Source organism: Embiotoca jacksoni, unplaced genomic scaffold (genome assembly GCF_022577435.1).
Source record: "Embiotoca jacksoni isolate LCO1_2020_lvr unplaced genomic scaffold, fEmbJac1.0.p SCAF_20, whole genome shotgun sequence".
In the NCBI taxonomy this organism is placed as follows: Eukaryota; Metazoa; Chordata; class Actinopteri; family Embiotocidae; genus Embiotoca; species Embiotoca jacksoni.
This window is the reverse complement of record NW_027185341.1, coordinates 7,054,212-7,078,882: the sequence shown is the minus strand read 5'-3', so window position 1 is coordinate 7,078,882 and position 24,671 is coordinate 7,054,212. Positions and strand designations below refer to the sequence as shown.

General features: G+C 42.6%; 1 protein-coding gene across 1 annotated transcript in view; it reads right to left on the bottom strand.

Moving 5' to 3' along the window:
• The window catches only part of shisa9a (shisa family member 9a), a 58,437-nt gene that overhangs the window by 10,242 nt on the left and 23,524 nt on the right, over window positions 1-24,671 (bottom strand). Inside the window, exon 3 of the mRNA XM_069156019.1 lies at window positions 9,853-10,017. Coding sequence (XP_069012120.1) covers window positions 9,853-10,017 — 165 coding nt within the window. The remainder of the gene's footprint in view (window positions 1-9,852; window positions 10,018-24,671) is intronic.

Below are 24,671 nucleotides of genomic sequence, written 5' to 3'. Positions count from 1 at the left end.
ACAAGCATGTGGTCTTGTGTGTGTGTGTGTGTGTGTGTGTGTGTGTGTGTGTGTGTGTGTGTGTGTGCAACAATGTTTTCCCTCAAATTGTATACACGAAGAGTGCTGTACATTTGGCTCAGGGGTGTCGTCCTCCTGGCGGAAAATAACTGTAATTAACTGTGTAATTACGCCAGTTCATGGGCGACGTACTCCAGGTAAGTTACAGAGCTCAGCGTTCTGTACAAATGCATCAAATTCATATCAAAATGTTCCCCGTGTGTCAGCTGTGCGACCCATAAATCAACAAGTGCATACAATGCATTTACAGAGCTGCATCAGTCATATAACATGAAGTAGGGTAGTTAGTAACACCTTTGCCCAAATTAGTGTGACCAATTACTTACAAGGGGCAAAGAGAATAAAGAAATACATGCATCTACAGTACAACCAAACATAGATCTGTCCCTGCAGGATATTGCAATCGCAATAACAAATGCATATTCAAGCAATCTCGGCAATATTTGCAGGAGCTTGCAATTTTGCAAAATTACTGTCCTACGATTTCTCTGCATTCATTGATACTCAATATAAGCTCTGCTGAAGGCATCACGGCACAAAGTAAACCTCTCCAAACAAAATGTCCTTTATCTACAAAAATAACTCCTCATTTATCGTCAGCAAAGCTCTTCAGCATCTTATCATCAAAACAAACCACATGCTGGTTGTCCAGAAAAAAATGGAATAACCGAAAGGGACAATGTTTCTGTTGCACTTCCCTGCGTTCGGTCTCATCACGTTCAATGTTCAATTATAGAGTGTACAGTTGTTGTTTTTTACTTTTATTGTGTTTTTGTGTATACAGTTTGTGTTGAATTCATATTTTAAAAGAATTTAAAGCCCTTGGTTTTCATAGTTCTATCTTGCAGTTGGAGACTGTTTTGTAAAGCTACATACATTTTATGACTCAAGAATTCTTTGTAACCTTGAACCTATAGTTCAGATAGAAATCTAACATTTGTCCTGCTATTTCTGTGATGTACAGTTTGCTTACGATTGCAGGAAAGGATTTCTAACTGTCAAAAATGGAAGTTTTTGCCAATGGTGGCAATATTTCTGCGAATAAACCCAATAAACTTTGCAAATTGCGTCTCAGTTTTTAGGAACAGCCGCTGCCAAATCAAACATTTGTGATCGCAACCTTCACAAAAACACCTTGAAACCCTGGAGGGACTGATGGAAGTCACCGACATGTAGCTGTCTACTGACTGTGCTCTGTGTGTTGATGCAAGCATCTTCCCTATCTCTGTATACCTGTGTGTTTGTGTGTGTGTCGTCAGCCTGGGAGCAGTCAGCTTTAATGCCTCACATTTATTCCTCACTCTGTCAGTCAGTGTCACCAAGCTACAGTCGCTCTTATCGCTGCAAAATGTGTCCTGTTTTTTTTTTTTTTTTTTTTCTCTCTCTCTCTGTCGGATCCGCGTTCACAGTCGAGTCATTACTCTTTAGCCTCTTGTTGCCTCCGTGTCCTTGAAGATAAAGTTAACACACTCAGCGAGTTTGCTTTGCCGCTGTAACTATAAATCTAGTTTATCGCTCTGTGAATGGTGGAGAGAAATGAGGAAGCGGCCCTGTGAAGGGATGGCGGTGGGGGTGGGGGTGGAGGGGCCTGTCCCACCCGCCGAGTCGCCGCTAGGCTACCCCTGGGGATCAAACTTGCTCAGGCGACAGGTGAATCAATCCGGCGGTAGTCAGCTGGACAGTGCACACATCCAGCGGCGTACGTGAGTGGAAACGGAAAACGCCGCTGTTACGCGGTGTGGGCTCGGCATGCCTCTGCCTGAGAGAGCCAACGTCCCACTGAGACCAACACACATTATGCACCGGGAGAAAAAAAAACTGAGCTCTGCTTGTCTGAAGTCCCTCGGTGATAGTAACATTATTAGGGTTACATCTCTATGTCAGCCTGCTTTTTATTAGCCAATCGGGCTGTCTACTCCCTCGGTGCTGCAGGGTTTATTGTTTCCAGAAGTCTTTAAAAAGGTTTGATAGTATTCTTTCCAATTCAAAGACCTAATGTTTTCCTCAGTGTTTTTTAATATCTACTATGAGTGAGTGGATCTCGCTGTTGTATTTCTGCCACCCTAACAAAAACAACCATTAGTCGGGGTTTCAGTGGACAGTTTTATCATCTTATTGCAAAGTAAATGCTATCCAAAGACTCATTACAGCTGCACGGTTGTTTTCTTGGGCAGGAAAATGCTCGACTATAAAGATATTCATTACTGAATCAGGTTAAGAGATGTAATCACAACCTGCTCTCTATAGTAGGTCACCTACTCTCTCTGTTGTGGAAATGTCAGACAGACAGGCTGAGCTGTTGGTGGTGGTAGCACATAAAGGCTGGTAGAGCCTCATGAAAAGTACTTTGTTAAAAAATGATAACGAATATGACATTTTATGGTCATATGCATTTCCGCCTTATTGGTTTATCTAAAAAAAAACGAATGGATTTCCATGAAATTCTGTTCAAACATTCATGATGCCCAAAACATGTCTCAAACTGACTTTTGTGATACCGTGACTTTCGTTAGTGCCCCATGTGGTTGACATTAGAAGATCTCAAAAGCTTTAAAGTGGATTAATGAAATTTGGCACAAATATGTTTGGTATCCAGACGATGTATCCGAACGTCTCTGGTGATGCCCCGACTCATCTTTTTTTTGTGTGTGTGTCACCAGCAGTTTGACTTTGTAATGTATCTTGATTTATGGTGAACATGGTAAACATTTCACCTGCTAAACATCAGTATTACCAAGAGAATGTCGTGACACTAGCAGTAGCATTAAACTCTAACCACGAAGTGGTATAGATGGGACATGATTTTCTAATATTTGAACAGTCGTTAGGATTAAAAAAAGACGATTAATATATGCGACTTCGGTTCTTCCTTATTTCCCGTTTTTGTTAGCCGATTAATTATTGTATAGCTCCGAGTGAATTTTGAATAGTATTTTTGCTTGTGATGCTTCTCCCTACTGAGTAAAGCCTCACAGTAATGTGGCTGAAGACGTCAATTTCCTTTTTTCACTAAATTACTAAACCGAAAAGGCTGAACATTCATCCCGTCTTTGTTTTATTTTTTACATTTATTTGCATGCAAAGAGGATTATAGAGGATTAAACCGAGGTGTGAGGATATATGGTTATAATCTACAAGATTATTAGTAATTTCATACGGATTAAGATCTTTTCCTATGAGGTGTTCGAACAACATTAGCTATGTGAAAGCCTAAAATCCCCTCCAAAAATCTGGCCTATAACTTGTTTGTTAGTAGTTTTATTCCCTCATCCAAACGTACTAAAACTCATTCCGCCAAGAGGCCAGCTGAGAGGCGGTATGATTGTGATGTAGCAATTTGCAAGACAAGTTTAAGCATAATAAAAAAAGAAAAAGTAAAATTGAACAATTCCAACCCCAATTACTGAAGACCATGTGTGGAAAACGAACTTATTAACAGGCACGTCGGAACAAGGGCCGCCTCTGCTGGGTTTATGGCTGTTCTTGGATTTAGTGGAGCATTTGTACATGAGACATGGGCCATAATTGGTCATTTGTACTTGTAGAAGACTCCGTCCGCCTCCGTCTGGGCTGTTACAGGTTGGCTTCGAGGAACCTTTATTAGTTGGTTTTTGCCTTAGTTGCTGCTAGAATTCGATAGTGACATTATATAAATGCACAGGGGGACAATGGAGATGGCTATTGATTGACAGAAGTGGGACTTATCAACTGGATGGTCTACTATTGGGAAAGTGGCAGAGGCAATTAAAAACTGCAAAAAGAGGCAGTCAAAGGGCGCCGGGAAAAAGGTGTTGATCGTAGATTTGGTTTCAAATCTCATGGGGTCGACAGGCAGCGGAAACACCAGACTCTGTAGCAGAGGAGAAGAAAAGGCATCTTGTATGCTGCCATTTATCCCCTCCTTCCCTCCCTCTTCTCTCTCTCTCTCTCTCGCTCTCTGACTCCACACACACATTTTTCAAAGCATGTGTGTGATATTGAACTCACAGTAAAGGCAGTTTGCCTCCTGGAATCCCAGGCTCCCGCGGTGTGTATCTCTCGACCGGTTTTCAATCATTTCGTAGGTGCCTCTTTGAATACCACTTGTGGAATGGAAATCTGTCAGTCAAGTGTGAGCCAGAGGGCGGGGAGGCCTCCCTTCAATTACAGAAATGGAATCAGATATGGGCTGCTATAAAGGAGGATCGAGATTAGCAGCCCAATGATTCTTTAAGGGGCGATAGGGAGCGTGATGGATTGAGGTCGGAGGGAGGAGGTGGTCAGGGGCCGATGAGCAGACGGTGCATGTGGGGAGGGCAAGACAAAAGAAGCAAAAAGAAAAGGTGAGTGGAAAATGAAGGCAGGGGGTGGATGATAAATACGAAGGAAGGAAAAAGAGAAAATGGGAAATGGGGAGAGGTGGGAGGGACGGAGCGGAAGAGGAGGTGAGAGGGGATTAAGAAAAGCAGAGAAGGGAGGGACTGGTGGAGGAGGATGAGGGAGAGGGGGGGGGGGGAAACAAGCCAAGAAATTAAAGGTTAGAGGAGCAAACGGGAGGTAGGAAGACGGTCTTGGGGGAGTTGTGAAAGGGAAGATGAGGACCATTTTAGACATAAAGAGGCAGCGATAACGGAGTTCGAAAGGAGCTGAAGAGGAAGAGGGGAAGAATACGTACCCAAAGGTTTGAATGTAGTTTCTACATCTCTGCCTGGACTCATTTTAATCTTTGTAAGAGGAGCCTTGTAAAAACTCCAAAATCCACATTGGCATCATTGTCAATGAACCACGCTGGTAGTTTTGCACATTTTATCTCATTAACTTCAAATCATGGACACTTTTGATTCCCTCTAGCCTTTTTCAGAGCGTGAGGCCAGTTTTCTGGGTTGGTTTTATGGCCTACAGGCCGACTTGCAGACACAACTTGCAGAGACTTAATACTGCTTCAGAATTACAATCAATCACAGTCACCATTGAGGGTTATATTTTAACAATCTAAGCACATGTCTAAGGTGCGTGACGCAAGTGCATTTAAGATGTTCCCAAATCCACTTTATTGAGTTTAGCTGCGGAAAGCTGAACACGAAGTAACGTGCATTGTTCAAAGGGGATGGACCGAAATTCAATACTTTTGTGGCACCGACCAAACTGGTTCTGTGGTATCTATTATTAAACAGCGCCTCGTCATATAGTACCAAATTATGATCGCTACATTACATCCACACTAACAGGTTGTTGTTTTTAAAATGCATAACTTTTGCTCTGATTGCAAAGGAGTAAATCTCATTAGTGTCAGTCAGCTAATTCAGTGATTTACAATATGCAGGTTCTCCTCCGGTGGCTCTTCCCACGGCGGTAAAATCACTCCGTTTCAACTTTGGTAAATCTTATTAATGCATGAAAACTAAAGATTTGTAATGCAATTTTGATCGTTTGCATATTTGTGCACTGCCACATGTCCCTGTTGGTGTAACAAGCACAGTGTATATGAACTGTGCACCCATATATGTACATGCAAACTTTAAAGGTTGCATCTTAATAATGCGCCCTTTAAAAATAACAGTAACATATTGATTTAAGACCAGGATTTTGTTGGTCAGTCGTGCGGTCGCTTTCTGCCTCCTCAAGATAGCAGCTCCAACAATGCACCAGAGCACACCTCACTTAAAGACCCACATGCCTGTGAGCGCCTCATGGGAAATAGATAACTGCGTCCATCTGAAACCAGCAAAGATGCTTGCGTTGCGTTCGGCGCTGCTCTGCATCGGATGTACGGGAACTTCCTCTGGTACATTATTGTGGAAGTCACAGTTGGATAGTTATACGGGTTTTTTTTTTGTGTGTGTGTGAAGCAGGTTCACTGTTTATGTGGCACATAAATTTCAAGCCTCCACTCATAGATTTAGATTTTTGTTACCAGGGTGGGAACGTTTGGAAACGTCACTATTGGCTCGGACTCTCGGTGCCAGAATTTGTTCCAGAACTGATTCTAATTCAAAACTACTCGATTCTTGATTCAACAACTAGAAAAAGATTGTTTTAGGTGTTTACTGCATGACTGACAGTTGGGGGCAGCTTTTTTTTAATTGTATTTGTTTTAAGTTGACTGCATTAATTTGAAAGCTTCCAGCAATGTAATAAAGTCTGATTTACTGACCTACGTCATCGTCTTTTGTAAACTAGGAGTTGGTCTGTGTGCTCTGGATTACTGTAGAAAACAAGAAATCAGTGTGCTCTGCCGTGGTGTCATCAACAACCGTTCATGCTCCGACAGAAAGAGCCATCGTTATCCACAGAACTGCACCGGCAAATGTCTTTGCAACAAACAAAGTTATTTATTTTGGAGTGAGCGGAGTTGGCTGGAAGTTTTTTTTTTTTTTTAGATGCTGCAGTGTGTGTCGGTCCGCTGGTCGTGTTTGATGGTTGCGGAATTTGGCGTTCCTCGAATGTTTGTCTCGGGGTGATCGCATTTCATCTCGCAAAGCTGATCATTAATCTGTTGAATCTGAAACAAAGCCAAACACTCGTCTCCCTTGAAGATGATTGATGGAAAAAAATAAGATGTACTTATCTTATCTGCCTGTGGCTCCGGAAAGTTTCTTTCTATTCATCTTATTTGCAAGTGGCTCCGGAAAGTTTCTTTTGTTTTTATTTTCGGCATCTAATTGACGACTCCCCTGCGTCCTTATCTTGTGACCTACAACCAACTCAGTATTACCACACGAAAGCAGATACAAAGGGAACGGAGGTGACTGTTAACTGTTTGTCACACTGTATAAAAGCTGCCCTACGGAGGAGTGATGGGGAGCAATGCTGGACATCCTTCTTTGAGTGTACATGTATTTGCTCCTTCTGGCAAGAATAAATGTCCGATATGTTTGATTTTGAATGCAGCCTCTGAGTAATTTTTCTAACAATGATCAACCAGACAACCCAGAAGAGTTCTGTCAACAGAGCTCCATGAACAAAACATGAAAAAAAAAACTATTCTTGGAATTTGTGAAACTGTTAAGGATAGTAGAAGATAATAATTGCTGTTTTTACATGAATTGATACCCACCGCCTCCTCCACTGTTTGTCACTTCTCTTAGATGTTTGATCTTCACTGTCCATATGGAAGGAATCATTTTTAGTGCATGCAATCACAAAAACGCAAATGTATTTTTTTTACACCAATCATGTTTGCTTATTGTTTGTCTCTTAATGTTGCATTTACTGACACTATAGTTTTAGAATGAATGCGTTTGAGCACCAAAAAAATCTCGTGCTTCAAAGGACAATCTTTGAATACGGCTACAACACGGATTACATTTTCAGTTTGTCTCAGTTGACTAATTTCAGTGACTTTGCTTGAACTTTCTCCCACCTATTACCCATCGACCCGCCTCATCTGTTTTCCCTGCAGATAGAGATTTCATTCGATTCCCAAAATGTCATCCGCAATCCCCAGAGCATGTGTTTCACCCATCTGTTGGGTTTAACATCAGCCAGGTTTTCCAGTTGAGAAACAGTGTGGTTGCATCCCGTTCTCAAATTGCGCAGCGTGTCTCTTGGTTGCTGTACTCTGTTCTATTGAAGCTGCTGTCATCGGGAGAAACTGTCTGCCTCCCCAATGATGGATTTCTTTTCTCCTTGTTGACTATCGGTGCGAGATGTTGAGGGGAAAAAAGAAGCTTTTGTTCTTTGATCTTCCCGGACTGATGCCAAAATGTCGTCAATTGGCATTTTAGAAAAAACTGAACAATCTTCTGCAATCAAACACAACTGCAGCTGTGCTGAGAATATCTTGTCTGATGTCTATATTTGACCAGTTTTCAGGGAATTATAAAAATACACCACAAAAAAAAAAAAAAAATCAAGCTGACGGATTCCAGGACTCGTGGTGACAGTGTTAATCACCATTTTCACCGATGATCTTTTAGGGTGGCGTTCCTTGAAGCTCAAAAATGATGTGTCCACTCACCACATGTTATTTATTATTCATTCATCTGTTTCTCTGTTTTCAGTTTTGCTTGCAGTTAGATAAACTGCTACCATAATTGCACAGCTTCGTCTCGCTTTGAGGATACAAAACAGTGCTCAGCTTAAGTAAGGATGATAATCTATCACTCTATCATGTCTCGGGATGACTCAGGTTCCTTCATATGTGGTATAGGGACTAATATTTATAATAAGGAGGATGTTGGTGCCTGTATTTGTCATCATAATCAGTTTTATTTTCTGTTGTTTGCAGAAAGATATTTGTTTGTACTCTCATTTTTCTAATAACGGGCACAAATGCAGACACGTCACATCTGTTTACACAGAAACCTCGATGTGTTTGTAGGTAATATCTGGCGTGAGTGGGCTGAATGCTGAATCAAGCGAGGGCAGGCTACCTGTTAGAGTATAAACACGCTGACAAACACACTTTGAAAAATTCAGGTTATGAAATAGGGATGTCCTTACCAAATAACATACGGGCACAGTGAGGCAAATTCAAATCAGTTGCCCCGGCGACTGCCTTGATAAATTTGGTGTTTTCAAGCAGGGAATAAACTCGATGAGCAGTTTCTGTCTTCCGGCACGTCCGATCAACAACACATCTCGACTCTGCCCGCGGGACTGCACCGCAGGGGTGAACAATATGGCCTTGAAATAATATCACGACGTATCTGGGTATTTTTGTGATAATGGTTATTTGTGACGATATGAAAAAATGCCGAAAAATATGTGATTATTATTAATTTTGATAACATGCAATTTCAACAAAATAAATGTTATGGTTATGTGTGTGAGCATACAGTCTATATTTGACCAGTTTTCAGGGAATTATAAAAATACACCACCAAAAAAAATCAAGCTGACAGATTCCAGGACTCATGGTGATGGTGTTAATCACCATTTTCACTGATGATCTTTTAGGGTAGCGTTCCTTGAAGTGTCCACTCACCACATGTTATTTATTACTCATTCATCTGTTTTTCTGTTTTCAGTTTTGTGCCCGTATGTTATTTGGCAAGGACATCCCTATTTCATAACCTGAATTTTTCAAAGTGTGTTTCTCAGCGTGTTTGTTTTTTTCAAATACTCAACAACAAACTAAATGATTTAATAAAAAAAATGTTCTTTAGTTTGTACACAACAACAGTAACTTAGTGAGGGCGGCTATCACGATCAGCAGCAGGGCACTTCTAATGTTTTGACTCGGTTTTATGAAGTTTAGGGTCGACGTTTGTCCATTAATAAATTAGTTTTGGGCTTCTGTTGCACTTTTGTTTTGAGTCGATTGGTTCACCGAGTCTTTCCTTTGCTCTGTATGTGTGGAGCTCCATGAGGGAGCTTCGGGGGCGGAGTCGCCCTTCGTGAAGCACTCGGAGAAGAGCGAGGAGAAATAACGCGGCCGTCAATTAAACTCTGAAACACCAAGTTGAAAATCTACCCGACACAGCGGATTTCAGCGTTTCTTGTTGCAGGATAAGCTGCGAACGCATGTGCTGCGATTACGCTGCCCAACGCTACAACGTCATTACGTCAACAGCGTCTGCGACCTGTTGTGTCTGGGTCAGAACGCATGCAGGAAACTACACTGAAAAAACAAACCCTTCCTCAAAAAACATATTTCCTTTTTCGCCAACGCAGGATGAATCACGGTGACACCGTGAACAAGAATGGGGGCAGCCCCAAGATTAATTGTGAGGATGCTGTCACCAAACACGGAGACACTCAGCTACCAATAGTACGACATCCAGCACAATGCTTATCTCAAACTGTAAACATATTCTCTGCTCTTGCTCATCTGGAAATGTAAAGATGTCACGATAATCAGACACTCACCTACGGCTTTCAGGGAGGCGTACTTGTTGAGATCCTTGTTCTGCTGCTGCTGCTGTTGCTGCTGCTGCTGTTCGTAGACATGAGACAGCTGGCTGAGGGCAGGGTAAGGGTGCTGCTGGGCCATGTTTGGGCCCGGTCCCATGTTGTTGTTCATCTGGCCAGCCTCTGTGGACACAAGGACACATGACAGGGCGAGGTTACAATCACGTTCAAAAGCTCCAATCTTATTGGACGTTGAGCAGCAGCAGAGGAGCACTCGCTTGTCACATGATTTGCCAAAGGACAGCTTGACAGGACTATCTCTCGTTCACACTCTCCACCATCCGCGTCCACGCTCTTCTTTTATTGTACGATCTGCTGCGTCTCAGGAACCATGAGGACTCACTCGTGGACTCTTGCCATCATTCTACAGCTGCAGCCTATTCAGTGTCTTCCTGCCTGATACACATTTGGACCAGTGTGTATATGTGCCCACTGATAAGCTGCATCTGCTGTCTATTCAATGAGAATCTACCAGCACGTTTACAGCATACATAGTATAACATTAGAGAGGCATTACAGCTAGGATACAAACGTGTTCATATTACTGAGCTCACATGTTTTATGCAAATGTTAACTTATCTGCCTAAATATAGAATTTGAACTAAGTCCTGTCTGTCTGAAGTGCTTTATGTACACTTCCCAAATCCGGTTTTCCAGGTACTGTGGGAGACCTATCTATCTCTAAACTGTGTCCCGAAGCCCCTTTTCCACTGCTGGTACAGACTCCACTCTGCTCGACTAGCTGTCGATAATACCTGGTATCTGGTATATTTTTGTATCGCCGCCATCACGGCTCCAAGCAAAGTGAAAACACTAAAGACCACTGATTGGTCAGAGGATCATCACATGCTCTGTGTCACTGTGTGAGCAGCAGGGTGCATCCTGAACAAATTGTTAACTAGCCAAACAATTTTTAATCACTGGACTACTTGATTCATGGCCACCAACAAAAGGATCCAGTGAAGGTGTGTGCCACATTGAAAATGACATCACGGTAAACAAAATGGAAAACAAAATCCAGAAAAGCACCTGTTACCAACAGTGAGCAGAGTCGAGTGGAGTAGAGCTGCTACCGGCGGTGGAAGAGTGCTTGGTTGAGATTTGAAAACTCTCCAGTGATATTACCTCAAGTGAATATATCAGTCTTTTCACCAGGGCTCTCAGGATTTCTCACCGTAGAGAAAATGTGACATTAGAAACAGAACCGTGTAAATATATTTATTGTTACGTTTTTCTTATTATTTCAGATGTTTGTTTTTTTCATATTTGTAATGTAGTGATATTTTCTTACAGAAACGACTGTACTTTAAAGTTCATATCTTTGATATGGAAAACAATTGAAATAATTCAATCCTCTTTTCTGCATAAACCTTTTAACAGTGTTTTTTTTTCCTAGTAGGGACGAATCTGACCGTCATCATAGCGCTGAGCAAAGCTTATTACAAGAGCAGCAGGGAGGAACATGTTTCACATGCAGACATCTCACTGTGGTGTTTTTGTAGAATTGAAGAATTGAGCCATTGTTCTTGGACATACTGTGGAGGTTAACATATAGTTTAGCTTGTACACTCAGCGCTCTGCTTAATTTCTCTTCAGTCAGCCTGTCAAGTTCTAATTATAAATACTATTCTAAACTATCTTGACATGGATTTTGTAAGCAGCTTTGTGAAATCGGGATATTTGAAAAATTCCAACCATTTTTCTATCAGTTCTTCAGATAACTACATGTCTCTTTTTTTTCCCCCCATTGCTTTCCCTCCTTCTCTTACCCACGTCCTCAGTTGCAGCCTGTTGTGTTCAGGTGTTATCGCTGACTCAGTATGTGAAGCTACTCCACAGCCTTTTCACATAATAACCGGCAACTGCATAACGCTCGTTAAAACCAGAGAAGTACAGCTTCGTACGATTGCTATATATTAGTCTGTGACTCCTTTTTTATTTGCTACCCGCTTACAGCGTAGGAAGTAACAGATGTCTTGTATTAATTACAGTATCGTGGTTGCAAAATTGGCGAACTGTAATGTCTTCCTCTAATTAAATAAGTGATAATTAGATTTCAAAAGATGTGCAGAGGGATGAGCGACGGGGAAGTGCACTAGCAGAGTAGCTGTGCAGTCTTGACATTAAAGCAGAGCTGAATAGAGAGTATATTGTGAGAATTGTTCTCTCGCTGCGCTGGGCCTGAGAGATAATTGCATATTCCTGTAACGGAAAGGAAAAAGTATTGCTGCTAAGTGAATACATTCTGCTAAAAGCTCCAAAAAGCTCCCAATCCGGCCACTTGATAGTTTGAGAAGGAAGAAAAAGTTAAGCGAGAGACAAAGAGGAAGAAATGAAAAAAGGGTAATGGAGATGGATGAGGAGAGACTAGTGAGGAGAACGTCATGAAGATGGTTGGCGGAGACACAAAGGTGTGAAGCGCTCAAAAGAAGCTAGCACAAGTCATTAAAGCAGAAAAGCCAGGGAGACAGAGAAGAGAAGGACAATCTCAAACAGTCGTATCCAAGCGGTTCCTATTCTCCTTCCTATTTCTTTCAGCCCCTCTTGAAGGTGCTCAACGAGATGGCCTTTTGTTGCTCCGCAGCGAACAGAGATTCCCTTTTTTCCCCCCGTTTCATCTCAGTGGCTCATTGTTGAGCCATGAGGTGCACTCAAAGGCCTTAAACCTGCACAGCTCAACTGTCAAGGCAAAGCAAGTTGTGTAGTTACTAATTAAACACTTTGCCCTGGCACGATTCAAAGCACACACACACACACACACACACACACACACACACACATATACACTCACCCTGACTGACAAGAGGTAGAGGGAGAGTAGAGTAAATTAAAAAGCGTCGGAGTGAGAGACAGCGTGAGGCCGCGCAGAGGAAAGAATAAGACTCTAGATTCCCTGATGTGACGGAGCGTCCCGGGATGGAAAGATAGAATGATCTAATTTGGCATAGACAACAGTGCAGTGGAAAAATGGAAAGTTGAGTCATTTGCGGACAGTTTTTTTGCATTTCAATGCAACTTGCACTACGTCTCTATGACGCACTCGTTGATTTAACAATTGTGATTTACTTTAATGGCTCTGCAGGACTGGCTCACTGAAGGCTGCATGAATTGAGGTAAATTGAAACTGTGACTGTGAGAGTCGGTCAGACAAACACTGTGGAGGCGAGAAAAGAGAAGCAGGGGAAGGAAAGAGGGCATAAGAAAGAAAAGGAGCTGAAGTCATTATGAAGCAGAAGCCCTCCGCCCCTCTCATGAATTTAATGGAAATTCAAATTATAAAAAACAACAACATTCGCTCCAGTCGTGATAAAAGCTGATCCGCTGCTATAGTTTTCATAAGAGGCCAAAATGGCTGGCATGCGGTCACCAATTTTCTCATTTCATAATGGATTTTGTCTGGTTGAGGAGCACATTTGTAAAATGGAATATCCTATCAAAGCACAGGTGCACCTCCTTCTACTGGGGCGTCTGCCATGAACTGGTTCACAGTGAATCCATTAACAGTCTTGCAAAGGGCAGCAGAGAACTGCAAAACCCACAGTTAACTAAATAAATAGATACATTTGAGGACATTTCTTTTTATTTACTTGTGCTGTATACTAAATTGTGATTTCGAAGCTTTGTAAAGTTAATAAATAACAATCTGATAAGACAAAGTGTGAGAAGATGGGAGTAGCAGCACAGTAAACCTTGTTTTGAGGCAAACTATACAATTATCGTCATTATGCGCTCATTATAATTCTACCTACCTGTGGCGGCATTATTGAAGCCGCAGAATGACAAATAGTTCAAATTGTTACAAGAGCAATATAAACAATTGTGCTGATTCACAATTTGAATTCAATACCCCTTCCTTTATCAAGCACCTGTTAGAAATGTGGGATTTGCGTCATCCAATTTCAAAAGTAAGCCAACTTTGAAAGAGACAGATTGAAAATCAATTCAACACCTCACGTAGAGTGATTCGGACTAAAAATTGCAGCGGTGCTGTTAGGGTTAGGGCTTGTGGTTGGGTACAAGTAATTTCATTGGACACTCAGTATCCATTTGGAAAGAACATTTTCTGCAGTTTATCCCATTATGTTCCAGATCCACTCTATGGAACTTGCTAGATTGTCCCTTAACAAGCAATTTTGGTCAGTTCATCTCAGTTGCTAATACAGCGTACTGCTTCTCTCTCTCTGAATCACCACTACTTTCCTCCAATATTAACCCCAAACTTCATTCCAGTATGAATATGGAAGCTATCAAAGGACTATAATTACAGTAGCTTCATAGAAACACTTTGTAAACTCTTTTGACAGCTCAGTAGCTTGATGAGGGTGACAAAGATGATGGGAATTTGAGCCCCTTTGCCTCATACAGTGTAGAGACAATGAATAAAGAAAGAAAAAACAACTATTACACCAGACTACTACCAGAGATCTCATTATTCCACTGCCCTACTTTATTGTGATCCAAGATCCATCTGAGTTAAAGCCTCTCATCTCTGAGTTATGATCGTCACACACACGGGCACACCCTCGGAGCTCGGAGTGAAAACAAACGGAGTGAAAACAAACGGGGCACAAAGATGACATCATCTCACTATGAACCCATTCACCAGGATGACTGACAGCTGTCACCGGGACGTCTGTCAGCATGACGAAAAAGGGATGCAGTGTGGAAACAGTGCCTCAGCAGGCTGAACCAAAACAAACCGATTCTCGGCGGTCACGACGGCCAGCTTTTATTCCTGTGATATTTCACTATGTTTTTAGAACAAGCAGCCAAATATAAAGAAGGGAAAATAAACTGGATGCAGTTGAGAATCAGCAGTGGCAATTGACAGTCTCATTTTATTAGATGTGGAATCAAGCGATATTTAAAATAAATACATGCTCCTCAACACCCGAATCTAAAATGAAGACAATATTACAACCACAGAAAATCTTCATCACATACTGGCACTAACAATGTTTTTACTGAAGCAACTCACAGCTCCTTGAAAAATCCAGTGTTTTAAGACGGAATAAAGTATGAGAATAAAGGCATGTGATGAAATTGCTCAATTCAGCTCAAAAGAAACCTCAACCGAAGTCTAATCATTTCAGTAATTCCAGGCTTTCACAGTCAAGCTGTTCTGGATAAATGAGAAGACATTAGGTCACCAAAATCAACAAGTGTTCTCAAGCTGAAAGCATGTACAGAAGATATTGTTTATAAAAAAAGACCAGGAGACACAGAATGTTTTACTGAAAGATTAAACTGATGGCGGTACCAATGGAAAAAAGCTTTGGGAAAATGTCATGTCGCCGAATGCATTGTGAAACTGTTAGTAGTCTGAAAGATAGTGTGTGTTTGTGACGAATGGTTGGGCAGAGCTGATTGCATAATATGTTGTTTTTAGTGCAGGTATAGTCATTATTACCACCACCTGCTGTAGGAGATATCACCAAGACATGCCGAATAATTCCATATCACAGTCGACAACGTTTCAACAAGTTGAGCGATTATTATTGAATTCCTTATTCATACTATTTCTATTCAGAAAATGAAATAAAATAATGAAATTTTGAAAAATCTGCTTTTGAGACTTTGCCAGTACCTTCAAAATAAAAGACTCTTGATGCTCGGGATTCTTAAAGTGGCAACCCACTGAGAAATGAGCACTTTAATTTAATCTTGAACCCCCATTTCTCACACCGGTGTTCATGTTTTACAGATACTGAACCTGGAGAGGTTTTTAAAACCTGTAAGAAGGCTTTCATTCTCACAACAGCCAAAAAAAACACATTTAATTTCATTGAGGCTGCATTGGTGCAGCAGGGCGTTCGACTGCAGATTGCTCTACGTCGACCACAAATATAGCACTGTAAGTGATGGAACATTTTAGTGGCTACATGGATCTGGGTGCTGATATGTGGGATGTAGAGGGAAAGATACGGGTCACCGACTCCATCATGTATTGTGCATATAATAATGTGCTAAATCAGCTGTTAACAAAGAAAGCTACTGAAACATTCAAAGAGGCACTGGTTCAATTTAAATTATGTTGAATATTTTCCAGCTTGCTTGTTACCATTTTCTGTTAAAGTGTTGTTACAGTTGGCGTGTTTCTCCTTTAAATTCTGCGTTTTCTTTATCGTTGAATGTGGTGCCGATAAAAGTTCATATTCGGACAACGTTGAATTTAGATCAACTTTTGGGGGCAATACCTAGGCGTCTTGTTGTTTAGTCACGTGGACTCATATTCTTACTGAAAGCAATGGCTGTCTTTTGCCTTGCTTGTCTGGGGTAAAAGGTTAAGGAAGGCTAAAGGAGCTGATTAACACCCTTGAACTCTGCTGGCACCACAGGTGACATCATTATTTCTAGTGCACGATGCACTTCAGTTTCCATTTCGCCTGGTTGTGCACCTCCCAGATTTTGTAACCTGTTGCGAGCTGGAAGAGCAGGTCCGTCTCTACAGACATCTTTACGCCCCATCAATGTGGAAGTGTAGGGCTTCCCAGATGCTGCAGGTGGAGGGAGATTGCTGAAATAATTGGAAAGATTGAGTCATTCTGTAGAAAACCACAGTTGCTTTGTACTTCCTGTGCATCACCTCTTTCATTACTCTTCCAGCTGTGTAGATGGCCTCTTTCTCAGTATTGACGTCACAGTTGGCGTCCACAATGGCCAATGCGTCGAGCATAACAGCAGCATTGCTCCAATTTTCTGTGATTAAAGTTGCCCAGTGGGCACACTCCTCTTTTGTCTGGTTAGCCATGATGACTGTAACTGCTTGTGATTGCTGAATATTGATCCGACTTATTTAAAAGGACCTACTCTTGCTGTTGTTATATTTCTGCTTGGCTAGATCACAGACTCAACAAGTTCGAGGACATTCAGGCTTTGAGGTCAGATGGTATGTAATCTTAGGCAACAAAGAGCAGCTAGCCAGTGATGTTTGGTTTGAAACATTTCGACACTAAACTAAACACTGGTTATATTGTGATTTCATCACGGTGCTTCCATGTAGAACTTCTTCATATAGAAGTCATATAATGAGATGTTCAATTAATGCTGGGTCATGTTTGAGAAAACATGCAGAAATGCTCATGAAAGAACTGTTTCATCGGTTGAAGTTGAATGGTGCTGACTTCTAATTGAATGCAGCCACGTGCATTGTTTCCTTCGGAGGGTGTTTCGTCTCACAGGCAGTTGTTTCAAAGGTCACTTGTTATGATTTTTCCTCAGACCTCTCTGCGTTTGATAAGATGGACATCTGGCTGTTCAAGATTACTGCGTACGAGTCTGAAATATTTATCATTTCCTGTGTTTGCAAAAGTATATCTTACAAGTGGATGTAAATTGGCTTAAGGTTGAATCATTGCTACGTAACATTAGTCACTGACAGAAAGAAATGCAGGATTTCTGCGTCGCAGAGGACTACTTAAGGAGTTGCATTTGGCTTGAAATATATGCCACAGTTTGAAACGTAATTTTCAGCATTACGGAAGAAGATATTTACATGAATATACGCTGCAGGGCGCAGGAATGTCAGGATTACAGTAAGTGTGACTGCACTGATGAGACAGCATGTGGATGATGAGCTTATGACCGCCAGGTAACAGACAGTGCAGTCAGCAATGCACAACATGCTCTACATAACACACCGCAGAGGCTGAAACACACACACACACACGCACATGCACGCACGCACACACACACACGCACGCACGCACACGCACACACACACACACACACACACACACACGCACAGAGTGTCTAAAAAACACAGAGTGATTTCAAAAGCGACGTTCCCTCCCTCGTGGGAAGCCAGACATCCAGCATGGAGCCGTGAGGCAATCCTCACGGGGCACAAACGGTATCTGTGCTTTTCTCATGTCGTAGACAACAATATACTCAGTTCTGCTACACACTGAAAGGGTGGAAATAGAATAGACAACATTGTGCATCCCTTGACGTGTGCTGTTTAGTCGTGTGTGTGTGTGTGTGTGTGTGTGTGTGTGTGTGTGTGTGCGTGCGCGCAAGAGAAAATGAAGAAGAAAAAACATGAAGACAGACGGAGATATCAAGACCGAGCCAGAGCACATGTATGTAGGAGTGCCTTTCTCTCAGGCTTGGCCTCGCTCCATTGCTACTGGCTGTACAGTGTAATTTCACCGCTTGTTTGATTCGGTGCTGAAAATTGTAAGCAGCTGACTCATCCATTATTCCCTCTTTTTCCTCACTCTGCATGTGGATAAACCCTCTTCTTTTTTCTTCAGCTGCAGCCCTGCTTTCTCTGTCATTACTCATCTCTCTCCATCTCTCCCTCTCTTGTCATGGCAACAGTATTCTCTCGTGTAGTATTTGCTTTGCAGCACACGCCGAGTTCGCATTGTCCCACAGTCACCCGCGCCCACATATCAACAGGCAGGCAGGCCGGCTGTACTCTACTGAAAAAGTCATTGTTATGCAACCTATGTTGTGCTGCCTGCTGCTCCGTCGGTCTCTCTGTTCGACTCTCTCCGCTGATTCTTCACGTGTCTGCTCGCCTCCTCGCAGCTTGTTCTAGGTCACATCCTAACAGCTTTGTGAGGCGTTGTCAAAGAAGCACCCATGTTTTATTGAGGGACCCGCTCTGGGCTGGCAAAAAGGCAATCGCGCGAGTCATCTTAGGGTAAAGCACTTTTGACGGTGAATAGATGTTGACACAAAAGTCTGCACCGACGTTGAAAACCCGTGTAAATAAAGCCTCGGAATGAAAGCCGAGACGTGCGCAGTTGGCCGAAGCTGCTTGCCTGTATTGTTTTGCGTAATCAGGACCGACAGTAAACATCTTTGTGATATTAGTTCGGAGGAGTTGCATTAAAACTTGTGCCGTGCACTTCCCGGGACAACGAAGAAGCATTCTCTAAAGTGTCAAGTCTCGTGTACTTATTATGTAGTTGAGAATTCTTGACTTGTTGGAAATCATTCTCCCTTGTGCGACAGCGTACACACATCCTTCGCGTTTGAGTGGGAGTGTGTGGGGTCCTCTCTGTTTCTCTGCATATGCATATTTAGTCTCACTGAAAATGGTAAGCAGGTTACGTGTGAGCCTGTGAGTCAAGAGCTGCCTCTTTATTTGCCCTGCTATCTGTTTGCAGCACATAAGACGCTGCATCTGTCTTGACCTCATCCCTTCGGCCCGTATCTCTCCCCTGCAGCACGGAGGACGGCGAGGATCACACAGTGAGCAGAGGCCTCGCTGGGCGGCCGCTGAGCTCGCGGGAATTTCTGGCTGTAAAATCCCCTTTGTGTGGCAGGCGGTGAGGTGGGGGAGTTCATGTGGGAGCTTGAGCGAGGAAGTTTTTTTTTTTTTTTTTTTTTTTTTGGGGGGGGGGAGGGATGGGGCACAACGAGGGAAGAAAAATTCATCTGATGTTCGCAATCCACAAACAGGAAAGTTTGCTGGAATGAGAGACAGACAGCGATAGAAGAACAGATGTCCGAGGCTCCGTGGGTCTCGCTACCTGCTGGCGCTGTCAGCAGCGGGGGGCGAGTTTAAAGGTTTAAGGGCCAAAAAGCCCACGGATAGAAACTATTTGACATCGACGCTTGCACTTTGAAAGACTGCCAGCTTTAGGAGAGTCGAGCAAACAGCATACAGCTTTTAGAGGTGCTTCAAAAAGTCACTGAGTACTCTAAGATAGTGATTCCCAACCAGCTGCTTGTCTCCCAGGGACACTGGATGGGTGGACTGTACATGGGAAGACTCTAATCAAATCAAGTCGAGCACAAAGTGCATACATACATTAGGTCAGCTATAATACTTGAACACATGTTAAAACGATGAGCGAACAAGCAGAGGAAAAGAAAATACAAGGCGTCGCAGTGTCGGGTGAATGATGCCATCGTCATGCATTTGTTATCATTTGTAACAGGGACAGACACAGGTGTGACATGACGCTGAGGAAAAACATATTTTTCAACCAAAATCAAATTATAGAACAATAAGTTAATAAGCCTAATTTTTATGATTGAATTTTTATTTTTTTTTACCACATGCTTGTTCTTGCTACGTCCGACTGTGGCTGCTCACAGCTTTTCTCTTTTCTATGATTATAGTGTGAAAAAACGGTTCGATGGTTCAGTTTTAGTCCACAACATACGGTGGTCAATGCTGATTGGTTAAAAACTGCTCCAGCAGTTTCAAAATGAACCCGTGGTCTACGCCCATTAGGATGCAATGACTGGGACCAAATGCAGTGTGGCCACACCCGTATATTCTCACTGTAAATTTGGGTCTTGGAACTCCAGGTTAGCAGTTTTGATGCATGCATCCAACGTTCATTGCACACGCATGTACAGTATGTCATTCACTCGTCTGTCCTGCTGCATCCCAACACAGCTTAGACCTTCAATCAACTCAACTTAGCTAGTAAGTGATGTTTTGTGGCTGTGTGGGTTTTATTTTGAAAGCACATCGTAGCCGGGCCTCATAGGCATCCATTAGACTTTAATCAACTGACAAAAAGAAAAACTTAAACACTGACAATTGAATTGTAATAAAGAATTAGTGTAACCATATCCACTTTATAGTGTTAATTGTTTTAAATATAATCTGGTTTAAAATCTCTTCGTACCCACACATTCGAAACGTGCCTGGTTGTGTTGATGAAGCAGTACTCGGGTATGTGTAAAAGAAAATAAGGTTGGGAACCTCCCTTTAGATCTGAGGACTGTGTTTTTACAACAACGCATTAACTTTCAAGCAACAAAATGATAAGTTGCATGATCGCCCAGCAGCAAGTGCGACCTATGTGCAAAATGATAAAAGGATCTTGCCATATAAAAGACATGTCACTGGCATCAGCAGCCATTTATTTGCCCAGAAACTGTGCCTTGGGGACTTGGGCATGCACGGTCATGAATAATATATATCATATAGCTTCGCCTTAAGGCTGCTGTACAGGATTCAGCGCACAACACTGTCTGTCTGCTCCCCAGCAATGTGTCAGATCCTCAGTCTTATATACGGCCTTGTTTTCCAAACATTGTTCATCTCATTATCATCACCATATGCTGCTAGCTTTGTCTTCACTCATTAGCGCATCAGTACACTCCCATTTAGGAAGACATAGTGAGAGGGATCTCAGATGGGGGGGGGGGGGGGGGGGGGGAACGACGGAGAGTGTGTCGTGAAATGCTCGAGGGATGCGGAGAAACGTGTGCAGCCAACTCTGTTCCAAACCTGATCGCACATCTCAGAGTGACTCCCGTGAGGACTGACCATTTAAGAGATAGCAGGGTGACACAGAAACTGTATTATTGAAAAGTCTGTCATGGGAAATGGCGGAGGGGAAATGATAGCAGAGAGAATAGGTTATCTCGTCTTAATTGTTCCTCCCAGAGCCTTTCAAAGCACAATGACTTCCGCTGCTCCCCTTTGTGATTAGAGCTTTCCATCATTCCTCCCTCATTTTTGAGTGCTATCGATTTCTGTTGTTCCGCTCTCTCTTAATTTTTTTTGCCCCTTTCTGTTGGTGGAACATTTGCGGCAGGATTCAACAGCTGTCTCCCTCTTGCATTGTCTTGTCAGAGGACAATGCATCGACTCGGGCCTCACGGGGCATTATTACAGCCAGTCACTGAATCCATAGCAAGATATCACTCCGATAGCTGTTGAAGCGAGCAATATCTCAGGCCAATGGAGTTGTGTTTTAAAGGTTATCTACATGGGAGCAGGTTACCAAACAGTTCTGATAATGACCATCCCCCTCCTGTGAGGCGCATTGTTTCCTGTCCCTTCTGCTTGTGACACTCAGTGTAAACAGGGAAACTTTTCATCCATCTTTATCCACCTCTTAAACCAGTAAGAAGACGGGGCAGCCGCTCGTAACGACATGATAACGTGTCTTTGCGACTGACTTCCCACTTAAAGGTAGAGGCTTCTACCTCGTGGCGTCTACGCTGCACGAGTGGATGGAGACAGCTCACGCGTGAAGGGTGTTCGAGCAGATGAAATGCAAAATAACACCTCCAGGTAAAAAAGACCTGTATATTAGGCGCTTCAAACCCCAGTCTTGTGCACTGCTGAGCACTGACAGATGTGTGGGTGAACCCGGGCAGAAAACAGAAAGTACGAGCAAGTTGTTTGGAAAGAAAAGCTGCAGAGTACCGTCCAATAACGTCAATTTCATATCAACAAGAAATCAATCACGACATTAACCTCGTGTCTCATTGTGTAGAGAGCAACACGTTGTTATGCTTTGATTGGCAGCATGACAGGTGACTAGTTGTAAGAGTTGCAAAGGTTGGGTGTATCAGATCCCAGGTATCTTTACTAGGGGACTGCCCTGTTGAGATTTATCCCATTAAATACATTTTCTTTATCTGTGTCATAAAAATCTGTGTTTGCACTATTAGTTATTCAGTCATGCTGATGATTTAGATTTAGCGGAATAGCAATCCCGTGCCTCATATTATCTGATTTAAAAAGGATGTCAATAAGGTCTATGCAGTGAGCTGTACAGATTTTGAAGTTTGAGAAAAGCTCATATACCTGGAGAACAGGCAACAGGAATTGAATCTTTCCTTTCTCAGGGTACTTTCACACAACAGGTGCGAAAGGTGCCTTGGACCACCAAAACACCCAAATTTTGTCCGACCGCAGGAGGTCGTCCTGGTCTGGATAAACCTGAACCGTGGTTTGGTTTGTGTAAAGTATGAAAAAAACACTTTCTAGATTGTTTGGACTTTCAGACAAATTATAGAAAGGTGAAGCAGCCTAAAGTCACCCTTTACACAATAGAAGAAGAAGAAGAGAATGAACCTCGGTAGCACATGGAGAGAGAAGAAGAACAAGTATTCAACTGTAAATCAATCCGACGAAGAAAAGTAGCGGGACTTTTTCTGTTTTTCTGTGTTGGCCCTGTGATGGACCTGTTCAGAGTGGACTGCATCTCCCAAATTCAGCTGGGATAGGCTCCGCCCTTTATGACTCTATCATGTCAACTTAGTACAATGGTAACGAAATGAATCGGTTCATTCATTTTTCTCCTTACAAACGGAAAAGGCTACACGCCAAAATCAAGCGCAGGCCTGTCTAGAAACCAATCAATGTCAAGGATAGGCAGACGGAAACCGCGGAAGTGACGGAGACAAGATGTATGTATGTCATGCAAAATTCTTTACTGCCTTGCGAAATTGCAGCGAAAATAGTCTGCACTTATATAACCCTTTATCACCTTAGCGGTCTCAAAACTCCCATTCACCCGCTAATGTTGCAGAGCCAAGGTACTTGCATGGCAGCAATTCAGGGTTCAGTGTCTTGCCCAAGGGCACTTTGGCATGTGGATAGGAGAAACCAGGGAATGAACTGACAAAATGTTTTAACAAAAACATGAACCTCGGTTTGGACCTTTGCTCACAAAAAGATTTCAAAGAAATGTCCTCCTCGTTGTAATTCAAAATATCCGAATTCAGGTCGCCGTCACACTATTGTATCGGTAAGAGCTCTGGGCAGTCATCTTCAGTGGCTACAGACTGGGTGTTCCTCCCTGTGACAGAGCTCATCAGTCACCGGGGCGAGAGAATGAGAGAGAGGGAGGAGGGGGTGGTGGTGGTGGGGGGAGGAGGAGGGGGGGGGGCACTGAGTGGAAACAGAGAAATAAATACCTGCTCCACTAAAGCACATGATTGACAAAGAGGAGCCCTTATTCATCATGATGATGGAGCACCACTCAAGGAAACAGTGCATCCATTATAACATCCGGTCCTATTGTTTCTCTCAACAATCTCTTGTCTCTTTCACAGAAAAATTGTCCATTTTTCAGTCATGACCTGATTAGTAGATTTCTTTTGGGGGGTTTTTTTAACCAGAAAAAGAGGACGGTTTCTAAAAAGTTCAGTTAATTATGTTTTTCTCCTTCAAACTTCTTTTTTCTTCTTTGGCGTGTACTTTCTTCAAGAGCTTATGCAGAGCGTCCCCGTTTGGCCCGATGCAACAGTGCCACCTTGACTTACTGGTTGCCCCCAACCCCTCCCCCCTCCTCAGTGGGACTGCTGCTCTTATCAACTGAGGGGCAACATGCTGTCAGAGACAAAGCGAGACAGACAGATTGGAAGGGAGGCAGTGGGAGATGGTGATGATAATGATGTGTGTCTCCGTGGGGGGGATGACACCTCTGACAACATGTCAGCAGTGCCGACCCAGATACCACCGCAGAGAGACAGGCAGGGCGCTGCTCTCAAACGGTTGCCTGTGAGAGCCTGTCAGGTACATGTGTGTTTTTTTTACAAAGACAAAAGTAAATCAAAACCCTTGGGATTAAACTGAAAGAATGTGATACGAAGCAGGGATTCGTTTTTTTTTTTATAATTATAACAAAAGTCCAATGTGTTTTATCGAGTATCCTTCAGTTTGAGCAGAATTAAAGGGCCCTCCATCGATTTCGCAGACAATGTTCATTTTACTTGTCATAAGGAGTGATATCCAGCCTTTGGCTTTCCAAAGCTTGAAAAAACAACCCTGATGATGTCATCAGGGTTATCTTGGCCTGGGCTTGAGCCTTAAATTTACCCTTAAAGCCTGCATTACGAATTAGAGGTGTAAAGTTTGAAAGGAATAGATATGTTGGAGGCAAGGAAGGTCTAATAAATGCAAGCGGCAACCAACAGTGACATCATTCATTGGTTTGTGAAATGCGGTTATGAAGCCTTGAGTTCGGATTTGGGCCGTTGTATTCTTCCTATTTTGGGACCATATTTGATGAGCTAAGGATGAGTGAGTCTATTTGACTCAATCCGACTGGAAAACCTAG